The following is a 12,918-nucleotide window of genomic DNA, read 5'->3' as shown; positions in this document are numbered from 1 at the left end:
GCTGTTTTGAGTATTCATTGCCTAAAAAATTTTTGCGAGCAATAGGCAACCGAATTTATTACCCTGACAAAGAGGCAGTGAGCTTAGATGAACTGATCGAGTTATAGATAGAATTATAGAATTGAACATTTTCAATTTTTATTTATTGTGAATCTTCTATAATTTTTTTACTTTACAAGAATCTCATGTTTTATTATAAGCTATAAAATAAGAATATGTATAGAATTAATATGAAAATATTAAAACAGATATTTCCTTAAATTTAATCAAGAAAAAATTGTTTTTAAAACCAGCTTTTTTTTAGCTTAATTTGCCTTGGATTTAGCTTTTTTTACAAGTAGCTTTAATTTTTTGACAATCTAGCTACTTTTGCTCAGAAAATTATGGCAGCACTGTTGCAGACCGCTCTGGGAAAGGAAACAAACTACTGTTTTAATTTCCAAATTCATTCTGGTTTATTTTATGAAATTACTTCACAATTATGCAATTTTTGACTTACAAGCGGTGTTCCAAAGTAAACAGGACTTTAAAAAAAAAACAGAACAAATGGTTTCTTCGGCAAAATCAATTTATTTTTATCAAAATAGTCTCCTTCTGCTTCATAGAGAAAATCGATTTGCGATTTGCGGGGGAGACGGGGGAGGGAGGGAAATTCCAAAATATACATTTTCTGCGTATTCTCATAAGGCATCTGGGACTAAAATTTGGTGTCTGTATCTCTTATAGTCTCTGAGATCCAGGTGTTCATACGGACAGACAGAAGAACAGACAGACAGGAAGAATATATATACTTTGTGGGGTCTGTCACGCCTCCTTCTGCCTGTTAAATTTTTCAGCTCCCGCAAACCTAATATACTTGTACTTCTGTACATTTCATGTGCAGAGTATAAAAACAAATAAACGGATAACTCCCTCCAGCTACCACGTATCCGGACAACGTGATAGGAATTACATACAGGCTGGCGGACAGGAATGGTGGTATCGTATAACTGTATGGGATGCAGTTGGAAATATCCCTGGCGTACCCACGCTACCTGTATCCAAAGGTAACATTGTTATGGATACCCTAACATTGGGCCGTGCTGGAACTATTCCATAGCGAAGGTGAGTCTCCCGCCCCTATTTATGCTGCTTTACTGCGACCATAAAAATTAATTATTCAATTCGTGTTACATAATGTGTTTGGGTGCAACATTAATAAATAGGCGTTTATACATGAGTTTAACAGGTTTGAAACAAAATATAAATTAATACAAAAAAATGAAAATAAATCAACGCAAAAACAACCAAAAGGCTTGCCAACGGCCAATGCGGTTAGTTTTGTGCGTAAATAAATAAAGAATAAAAATGTAAATATATGTACGTATATATATGTATATAATAAATGTAAATATGGGCGAGTAGTCGGGGAATAAATAAGATAAAGTACCCCAAAAACCTTAAGGAGAGCTGTACTGCGTATATGTATGTATTTATTTAAGTTCAAAAAAAAACGAAACGCGCTACTGCAATTGGCAAACTCTGTACAACTTTCTAGACTGAAACATCTAAGCTTTCTTTATAAATGTAAGTATAATATTTTTATTATTTTTATTTTTATTAGCTTAAGGGCACAGAGCTATAGCTTGTTCTTACTGTTCGTATGTCGTTTTCACATCGCATAGGTACATTTAATAAATAAATAAATAAAATTTTTATTAAATAGAGCGCCAAGCTCTGTTTACGTGCCGCTTTCTGCCTCGTTTTCGGTTTAATTATATATTTATATATTTTTATTGTATTATTTTCTTTTTTTTTCTTTTGCAGAAACTTAAATGGGGCGGCGCGTGCTGTTGCTCCTGCTACGATGCAGCTATTGATGGCGCTTCTGTTGCGATGCGGGTGGCGGTGTCGCAGCCATTGTTGCTGATGGTGTTACCGATGCGGCCGTTGACGGTGCTGGCGCGGTTGTGGCAGCTGGCGGTGGTGGCGTTGTGCCGCATATGGCGGTGCCGCTATCGCTACTACCGATGGTGGAGCCGCTGTTTGCGCTGTCACTGGCGATGCTTTGCTGTTGCCGCTTATGCCTTCTTTTTTCCTTTTCTTTATGTATCCGTTTGTTGCGGCCGTGCCTGCCATTGGACCGCAACTCTGCGCCTGTGCAAACGCAGTTGGCACCCCGGCCCCCCGCTCGGTACCGCTAGATGGCGCTGCAGTGCCAGCTTCAAATTTCGGCGCCTCCCGTAGCGCTGCCACTTTTCCTTTTTTGTGACCAGCCCGATGCAACAATTGTACAAACAAAATGTTCGCGAGGTGTGGCTGCAGAGCGCCGAGTGTAAAGAGTGGCTCCAAAAAAATATTACGGATTGCACAAGGGCTTACTGCAGCTACTGCAAGTGTGGATTAACTGCAAAGCTTTGCGACCTGCGTGTCCACGCGGCTTTGCACAAAAAGAAAAAATTGGTTTTGGGCAAACGCCAACAAAAACGATTGAGCAAGAGGTAGCACTTTGCCTCTTTGTAACAAAGCACACTGCAATTGCTCCCATCGACCATCTAGGCACCCTTTGCAAAACAAAATTTTGCGACAGCGATACCGCGTCAAGAATTATGCTGCATCGCACTAAATGTACATACATTAATAAAAATGTATTGGCTCCTCATTTTCGTGAGGACCTCAGAAACGACGTTGGAAACGCTAAATTTAGTTTGATTTACCAGGTAAACTTGGTAAAATCAATACTAAGGAATGGAATGAATTTAAATACGCTTAACTCCATTTTAAGCGTAAGGTACGGTTTTTTATAAACAAAATAGAATATTGTCATAAATATATTAGATTATTTTCAATTAAAGATTCGGACTAAATCGTAAAAACAAATGCTGTTTTGAGTATTCATTGCCTAAAAAATTTTTGCGAGCAATAGGCAACCGAATTTATTACCCTGACAAAGAGGCAGTGAGCTTAGATGAACTGATCGAGTTATAGAAGAGAATTATAGATAGAATTATAGAATTGAACATTTTCAATTTTAATTTATTGTGAATCTTCTATAATTTTTTTACTTTACAAGAATCTCATGTTTTATTATAAGCTATAAAATAAGAATATGTATAGAATTAATATGAAAACATTAAAACAGATATTTCCTTAAATTTAATCAAGAAAAAATTGTTTTTAAAACCAGCTTTTTTTTAGCTTAATTTGCCTTGGATTTAGCTTTTTTTACAAGTAGCTTTAATTTTTTGACAATCTAGCTACTTTTGCTCAGAAAATTATGGCAGCACTGTTGCAGACCGCTCTGGGAAAGGAAATAAACTACTGTTTTAATTTCCAAATTCATTCTGGTTTATTTTATGAAATTACTTCACAATTATGCAATTTTTGACTTACAAGGGGTGTTCCAAAGTAAACAGGACTTTAAAAAAAAACTGAACAAATGGTTTCTTCGGCAAAATCAATTTATTTTTATCAAAATAGTCTCCTTCTGCTTCAATACAGCTTTTTGCACGATCCAAAAGCATGTCGAACGAGTGTTTTAGCGCGTTGGCCGGTATGGCCGCCAGTATGCCGGTGCAAGCATTTTGAATGGCCTCTACGCCTGTATAACGCTTTCCTTTCATGCGCAAATGCATTTTTCCAAAAAGGTAGAAGTCGCACGGTGCCATATCAGGTGAATATGGCGAGTGGTTAATGGTTAAAATGTGATTTTTGGTCAAATAATCGGTCCTTCGAATGTTGGGTTCTGAGCAATTTTTGGTCGTCAGTCAATTTGTGCGGAACAAACCGTGCACACACCTTTCGTAAGCCCAAATGTTCGGTCAAAATGCGATAAATCGATGTTGTGGAGATGTTCAATTCCATTTCCATCAATTTTAATGATGATTTCGGCTGATTTTTGATGAATTCACGCACAGTTTCGATGGAATTTTCGGTGATCACGAATTTTGATTGGCCCACATGTTGATCGTCATTTATGTCCTCAAGACCACTTTGAAAACGTTGAAACCACTCGTGCACTCTGCTACGGGATAGACAATCATCACCATAAACTTGTTCCATCAATTGAAACGTTTCGGAAAAAGTTTTAGCAATTTTAAAACAAAATTTAATATTGGCTCTTTGTTTGAAGCTCATTTTCGCACCGATAACACAAACATACTGATACTTAAAATGCAATAACTTCACTTCCATCGATGAAACGTCATGAAATTCTCTCTGGACCATCGATAAAGATAGCAGATTCTAACCCACCAGTCGACATATAGATAGCGCCACCAGGGGGCGCTAGATTCAAAATCCTGTTTACTTTGGAACGCACCTGGTATGTAATAGTTTTTTCTTATGTACTAATAATTTAATATTTGGTTCTATCTTATTCTCTAATCATTGTACTTACTCTAATTTTAAATTTTTTGTCTTATTCTATCCTAACGGTGTCAAGTGGATTTCCCCTCCATATGTATATTCGAACCATTTCTTAAATGCAGTGTGCACCCACCCTTAAACGCTGTCGTGGTCTTATTTGCCTATGCATTTCTTGTTACCTACCATGCGTTGGTCTGTAATTAATGCCAAAATGGACACCCAGTTTTTTTCTGTACCCCCTAACCAAAGGGTGACCTAGTTTAGTGCGAATGCGATATGGACAGGTAGGTAGGTATAAGGTATTTAAGACTATTAAATTTAACGTTAAGCCCGCTTGACATTACCACTTTCTCCCTTGTTTTAAATTAAATATTTCAAGTTTGTTAATTTTTTCAGAAGCATCCCCACTACACTCAAATTTGGTAATTACACCCAGTTAGTAATTATGTGTCCGTATACTAAGTTTCATTATGATAGGTCAATTATAAAGAAAGTTATAGTCATAAATTTAACCTCTGCTCAAGCCCGCGGCTGTTGTTGTTGCTGCAAAACACGATTCTGATGTAAATGTATGATTATGAAACTGTACATAAACATATGCCTCCATTTATGTATGTATGTATGTAGCATTGTTTAAATGTTTTTTATTTTATTTAATTAATTTAAATTTTTTAAATTAGTTTTTTCTTTTTTGTGGGAGTTTCAGGATATTTAAGAGTTGAGCCCACTCGACTTTAGCATTCCTAAGTATCTTGTTTTTTTTATTAACTATTTCCAGTCCTTCCACACCTTTAAATAAATATGCGTTAATTACAGAAGTATGAATTGCTGTAAGTGGATAATGTACTTACTCGTCGCCATTCTTCGATAGTCTTACATGGACGGCCATTTGATTTTAAATTTGCCACCCTATTCCCGGGCGTATATCCTTGCGCAATATCGGGGTGTGCTTCGATAAACTGCACGAAGATTGAGTCTTGTTCAGACGATCTATGTTCCCCCTGCAAAAACAAGTAAAAAAGCTGAAGTCGGGTGTCCCGACTTTGAAAAACTCTGCACATATCTTTAGAATAATTATAGAAATTAAACAAATTAAAATAAAAATTTTGACCGATTTTACCTCTCTCGGTATTCGAACTCACGTAAAGGGTGTATAATTGCACCTTTACAAAGAAATTCCGTCTGTGTGAGTGCATGAATGTCTAAGCTCATCTAATCGTGTCTGTGTGAACATGTTTGCAGTCAACCAAAGCACCAGCATCATCAACATCTGCGGGCAGCGCTTGGGCAGCAAATATATTTATGGTTATAACTTCTTGTTAAATCGGTCTATCATAATTAAATTTGGCATACGGGCACATAATCACTAACTGGGGGTACTTGCCAAATTTCAGTTCGAAATTCCAAGAATTACGGGAGATTGAGGGGAATTCCAAAAAACACATTTTCTGTGTATAAGGCATCTTTGGCATAAGGCATCTTAGACTTAATATGGTGGAAAGACCATAGGGGAGAAGTGGGAGTAAAATCGAAAAAATAAAACAAACTCGTATAGCGTACACACATAAGGCATCTTTCTGAGTCCCTGAGATCCAGGTGTTCATACGGACGGACAGACAGACATAGATCGACTCGTCTAGTCATGGTGATCAAGAATGTATATACTTTGTGGGGTCTGCCACGCCTCCTTCTGACTGTCACATTTTTCAGCTCCCGCAAACTTAATATACTCTTGCACATTTCATATACAGAGTATAAAAATAGCATTTTCAATTGAAAACAGAAATTACAAAAATGTACTTACGTTTTGTTTCGCTGCTCCGTATTGTATATTTTAAATGACTGTTTTATTACCATTCACATTTTTGTTAACAAACAAACCTGCCCACTCGACGACACAATTTCCTTTCAATTGGTATTTATTTGAAACAAGAATTGCGTCAAATATATATTTTATCTTTGTCTTAACAAATTGTGATGTTCGAAAATGTTTTTTGTATTTGGGCCATGTTGGCATCTTTATTGTTCGGTTGTTTTGAAAGCTGTGTGTGAATGCTAGTGTTTTAACCATAGTTTTAGTAATTTGCTAATATAGTAATATTAACATAGGATATGCAAAATATTTTTGATGCAGATTGTTCAGAAAAACTATAAGGCTTATTATTATTATTTTTATTTGAAAAATTGCTTTAAGTGTTTTTAATAAAATCTCCAGGCAAAACATATGAGAAAAACTTAAATTTAAAACTCCCAACTTCCGTGGCACCAAGATTAGGTTTTCATGCGAAATTTGGTAGAGAGATTTCTGTTGCACCCCTGATAGTAAATAATTGCAAGCAAGGTTGTTTATAAATTTGTATGGTTTTTATTAATACAGTACATAGGTATAATATATATTTAAGATTATGCGCAAATAAAAATAATACATAAACAAAATTTATATATTCTATCTGCGAATAGTGCTATTTAAAGGTAAGTAAGGGGAATATGTCGGATACATTGGGTTTGGCTGAGTAGCTCTTTGTAACACGCATGCGTCTTGATATTGGGACTGCATATTCATTACACCCATTTGCATTGGAATTTGTGAATTTGGATATTCTCCTCCAGAGCTGTAGGTTCCTGTGGATGGAGATTGTTGAGGGGACATTCTGTAACTGTTTATTGGCCCATAAGGCGTCATCAGATTTGGGCTTATGTGTACGTTTGTGGTTCTATTGCTTGAAGTGGTACTCATAGACCCTGCAGCATGTTGCACAGGAGCTGATGGAGTGTTACGCGTGGGTCTTGTGTTTTGTGTTGATGTTATAGGTGCAATGTTCATATTGCTAGCATAATATTTGTGATACTGCAAAGGAGCCACCTGCGTTTGTAGCATATTTGGGGGCGTCGAAATATTTCTATTTTGTGGCATCAATAAATGGGGTGGTGGAGTCATCGAATTGTGGGGAAGAGGATGATGGGGCGACGGTGTTAAATTAACTTGAGCGCTTGGAGATGTATTGCAAGGCTGAGACTCTAAACAATTTGTGAGTTGTTGGAGTTTTGACAAACTACAGAGATTTCCTGCCAACGAAGCCGTTGTACCTGTTGTATTTGTTGCTGCCATAGAATCAACACTCGTTTGTCTGTGGTCATTATTGCCAGTTGTTGACGATGAAGGCCCTAATGACGTGGATACGGGTAACCGTGGAGCGTTTGCAATGCCATCATTTGCTGGCATATTGTTCTGTATAAAGAAGTTATTTACTGCACATGCTGTTGGCGGTTGTTCTATTCGCTGATGAGGATTGGCAAGAGAATGTACAGAGCTATTGATGGACATTCTTTGCTGAATCACTGCTGGCATGCCAACTACGTCATAATTAGGTGTGTTTGACGTAAAGTTTTGGCCTATTTGTGGGATTGGCACGTAATCCAAAGGTTGCATATTTTGTTGATGGTTGTGCTGTCCACCAAGTTGAGTGTATTGTAAATTATGCAACGTATCTTGTTGAGGCTTGGGAATATTCGAAGTAGAGCTCTGGGAATGCGGATGCTGAGTAAGTGGTGCAGTTGTAGCAGAAGAATTTTTAGGGTCTCGTTGCTGGGAACCATTTGAAGAGTTGCGCATATGCTTAGGGGTAGTTGTTCGATGTGATGAAGCTGTCGAATTATTGACACCAATTTCAGTCTGTAAATAAAAAAAATGAAGCAGATTAATGAGCGCTCACATTGAATTCACAAAAAGTGTAACTATTATAGTTTATATTGGAAAAAAGTAAATATATCTTCAAATATCTCTCTTATTCAGTCGTAAGGGTACATTTTGGTATACAGAAGTGTGTTGTTGTCATTTAGTAGAGAATGCAAAATTCTTCTTTGGTATCCATTTTTAGTACCGTTATACCGTGGTTTAATTTTCTTAAGAAATAAGTATACCTTATTCTGGTTTTACACGGTTTTTTTTACACGATTTTGATATAATACGGTTTGAAAATTAAAAATTGTATATATATTTATTCGGTGCACCCGACTTATGCAGACTTTGCAGAATGAGCGTTTGATCGAACGAGTATAGTGCCGTTATTGGGCGAGCTATACTCAGGTATTCCTCGAGTATTGCGCGAGCTATACTCGGGTATTACTCGAGTATTGCGCAGGTAAAAAGTTTCGGTCACCGCCGCTCATTCTGCGTCTTTGCAGTTGTGAGTCGAACTGACTGGTATTGCTTGCAGAAGTTCAAGCATGCAAGAAGTTTCGGTCACAACCGCTCACTTCTGAGTTTTTGCAGTTTTGATTCGAACTAAGTGTTCGTTGAGGGCTCGCTCGCAAGCAGTCATTGCTTGTTACTATACTCAAATGAAATAATCATACCGAGTATGGGTAAATACTCGAGTATTACCGAAAATGTAGTACTCGTTGCAGTTCTCTGGTATGTATGTATGTATGTATGTACTGAATATTTCTTATTTAATTGAATTAATTAATTTAATTTAAATATTTTTTTTTTAAATTTTCTTTTATTGTGGAGAGTAGAGAGTATTTTACTGTCAGGCTTGCTCGACTTTAGCGTTCTCTCTTGTTTAATATTGTCTGTACAGTAAACTTGCCCAGATTTAAAAGTGAAGTTCATTTTGTTCTTATTTCTGTACTTTAAGAGTAATTTTCGCAAATCGGTGGAGATTTCTTGATGGCAAGCCATTGCTATGCACGAAATCCTCTTTCAAGTTCTCAGAAAACTTCTAAAGGATATGCGAATAATTTTAGAACCAAGCAAACCACCCCTGATTTTAATAGTTTTCGCTATTTTTATTAAAACAAAAAAATAAAAAATTCAAAAAATTCTAGCGATTATAAACCACTTATTTTTTAACTAAATAAAATAAAAATTAAGTACCTCTATTTTTCAATATTTCTAAATGATTTTATTTTTTATTTATTTAAATTTGGTATTTATTTAAATTTTTAATTTTTGAAACTGTTTTTAATAAGAACTCATTTTTAAACTTATATAGTAACTAATTTAAACATTTCATTATAATTTTAAAAATGATGCGATCCTTCGTTGCTGATAATGATTTCGAATATGCAATTTGTCCAGCAAATATATTTATGCCTATAACTTCTTGTTAAATCTATCATAGTGAAACTTGGCATACGGACACATAATCACTAACTGGAAGTATTTGCAAAATTGGAGTTCGAAATTCCAAGAGTTACGGGAGTTACGGTTTGTGGTGGAGAGGAGAGAGGGAGGGAAATTCCAAAATACACATTTTCTGCGTATTCACATAAGGCATCTTGGACTAAAATTTGGAGTTCCTAAGTCTTATAGTCTCCGAGATATAGGCGATTATACGTATGGAAAATCGGGAAAACCCCCATAGGGGGGAAAATCAACAAAGGCTATACTTGTGTTGAGCGAATGTAAGTAACACACAGAAGGAGGCCTGGGAGACACCACAAAGTATATATATTCTTGATCAGCGTGACAAGACGAGTCGATCTAGCCCTGTCTGTCTGTCCGTATGAACACCTAGATCTCAGAGACTATAAGAGCTAGAGACAGCAAATTTTGCACAAAGATACCTTATATGTGTACGCTGTGCAAGTTTGTTTTATTTTGTTATTTTGAGTCCGTATGTCGTAGGCCGATTTAACAGGAAGTTATAGCCATATATGTATATATGACCAAGCAGTGCTTTTTTAATTGTTTTTCCTAAAATGATGTGTTTAAATGAGTTGATACCAAAGCCATTAAAGGCAGCAACAAAGTCAAGCATTTGCGCTTTGTATAAATATGTTTTCGAATCCGAAACTGGAAACTGAGAAGTACACGTAAGAGGCAGAACTAGCGTGAGCGACGACGGCGAATTCGCGAGCGTAGTTACAAACATGGGAAAAACACCACAAAGAGAACAACAAAACAGCTGTGAACTGGCAGTATCACGATTTGCCATTAGTTTTCGTGATATCGAAGATTCGATCCGAACATTTGATGGCAGTGAAGATTTATCGATAGAAGCGTGAATATAGGAGTTTGAAGAACAAGCAGTGTTGATGTGCTGGAGTGATCTGCAAAAATTGATTTTCGCCAAGAAGTCACTCAAAGGAATAGCAAAATTATTCGTTTTGAGTGAGAAACACCTTAATACTTGGAGTGCGTTAAAACAGGCCTTATTAAACGAATTTAAAACCAGAGTAAGTAATAAGCAAATACATGCAAAACTAACTGAATGTAAGCGCCGAAACGAAGAGAGTATGCAAGAATACTTTTACAGAATGAAAGACAATGGTAATGTCGAAGACGAAGCATTCATTAAATATGTAATTGACGGTATTGATTAACTGTAAATAAACATAACGATGCTATATGGTGCTAAAAACCTTAACGAGTTTAATTGCAAATTAAAAGATTATGAAATAATAAATAGAAAGACCAAAAAGAGCGACAAGGTAATCAAAGAAAAGCCAAAAGCAGGCGCACAGTGGTACACAGAGTGGCAGAAAAGAAGTGAAATGTTATAACTGTGGGGAGAATGGGCATTTATCTAACAGCTGTACAAACAAAGAGAAGGGCAGAGAATGTTTTAAATGCAATCAGTTTGGTCACATTTCATTGTAAGAGCAAAAACCAAAAAGATGACAAACCAAACATGCGCATCATGGAAAGCTTGAACGACGTAACAAGCAAGGAAATTATATTTAAAAACTCGAAGTGTGTTGCACTGTTTGACACCGGCAGTAAATTTAATTTGATACGTGAAGATTTGTATGCAGAGTTAAATTTGCCAAAGCTATAGGAGTGCTGTATATATTTAAAAGGATTTGGTAGCGATAGTAATACAAACAAAATTAAGCCGATTGTTCAGTTTGAGCAAGATGTGTGCATTCATGAGAATTTCTATGTGCTAAATTTGTATGTTGTGCCAATCAAATGTATGGACCTTAAAGTAATAATTGGAGAAGAAATTTGTATGTACGCAGAAGTCGCATTCAACCGCAATGGTCCAAGCTGAAGATGAACAAAAAGATCCAAACAAATATGATGAAAATCGACGTGAACAAAAAAAAAAAAAAAAAAAAAAAAAAAAAAAAAAAAACAAGATAGAACGCTACAGTCGAACAAGCCAGACAGTAAAATAGCCAGTACTCTCCACAAAAAGGAAAAATTAAAAAAAAATATATTACAAAAATTTCAATTATTTAAAAAAAATTTCATTAATTTATTAAATTAATTTATTAATTTATTTAATACATAGAATACATCTTTATGCACATTTACATTTACATCACTTGTCTATGCTTGTTTATATACGTGTATATATAAGCAACAACAATAACAGCTGCGGGCAGCGCTGCAACCAGAGCATGGGTAGCGATTTTATTTACGGCTATAACTTTCTTCAGAATTGACCTATCATAATGAAGCTTGGCATACGGACACATAAGCACTAACTGGACGTAACTACTAAAACTGATTTCAAAATTCCAAGAATTACGGGAGTTATAAAAAAAAAAACGAATTGCGGGGGAGTGGGGGGTGTATCAGAAAAAATAAACAAACTCGATCTGCCTAGGGCTTATAGGAACCTGGATACCAATTTTGGTTATCCTAGCTCTTGTACTTACTGAGATCCTTGCGCTCATACAGACAGACGGACATGGCTATATCGGCTCGTCTTGCCACCCTGATCAAGAATATATATACTTTGTGGGGTCTGCCACGCCTCCTTCTGTGTGTTACATACATGCGCACAAAACTAGTATAGCCTTTCACCCTTTGGGTACAGGCTATAAAAACAAAGGAGCTGATCAGCAAGGAGTATTTCATACCATATATCGACGAGAAAATTAAGAAATATATAAATTGCTGCATACCATGCATCCTTGTAAATCGACAACGCAGCAAGCAGAAGGGTTTTTTGCATCTTGCAAAAAGACGACGAACCATTGCAGACTTACCACGTGGATTTTCTAGGACCGCTTGAATCCACAAATAATGATTACAAACACATACTGGCTGTAATTGACGTATTCACGAAGTTCTGTTAGCTTTACCCAACAAAATCGACGGCAACTATAAAAGTCATCACGAAGTTACAAAACCAAAGCACAGTGTTTGGAAATCCAGCCTGTATTATATCCGATAGAGGCTCCGCATTTATCTCTCTTGATTTTTTATAGTACTGCGAAGACTAGAACATCAAACTTATCAAGACGACCACAGGACTACCTCGAGTCATTAGCCAAGTGGAGCGACTCAATGCTGTAATCACATCGGTGCTTGCCAAACTCAGCATAGATGACCCTGCAAAATGGTACAAGCACACCGATCGAGTCCAGCGCGCCATAAACTCAACGTTTACCAGAAGTATTGGCTGTACACCGTTTGAGCTGTTAAGATGCGCAACAAAGAAGACCAGGAGCTACAAAATTTGATCAAGAATGAATTGATTGATTCATTTAACGACGACTGCAACGAACTACGAGCGAAAGCAAAACTGCAAATCCAGAAGTTGCAAGCTGAAAACAAGAAATAATTTACGTACTGCAGCCAGGCAGTACGACGTGGCGCTTTAGTTAAAC

At 36.5% G+C, this 12,918-nt stretch overlaps 1 protein-coding gene across 1 annotated transcript in view; it reads right to left on the bottom strand.

Moving 5' to 3' along the window:
- Positions 1-1,852: 1,852 nt before the first annotated feature.
- The window catches only part of LOC115629421 (suppressor protein SRP40-like), a 30,418-nt gene continuing 19,352 nt past the window's right edge, over positions 1,853-12,918 (bottom strand). Inside the window, exon 2 of the mRNA XM_030525877.1 lies at positions 1,853-2,136. Coding sequence (XP_030381737.1) covers positions 1,853-2,136 — 284 coding nt within the window. The remainder of the gene's footprint in view (positions 2,137-12,918) is intronic.

This window comes from Scaptodrosophila lebanonensis, unplaced genomic scaffold, assembly GCF_003285725.1.
Source record: "Scaptodrosophila lebanonensis strain 11010-0011.00,11010-0021.00 unplaced genomic scaffold, SlebRS2 tig00000147-arrow-arrow-pilon, whole genome shotgun sequence".
NCBI lineage: Eukaryota > Metazoa > Arthropoda > Insecta > Diptera > Drosophilidae > Scaptodrosophila > Scaptodrosophila lebanonensis.
The sequence above is the reverse complement of the archived record's forward strand: the minus strand, read 5'-3'. Positions and strand labels throughout refer to the sequence as shown.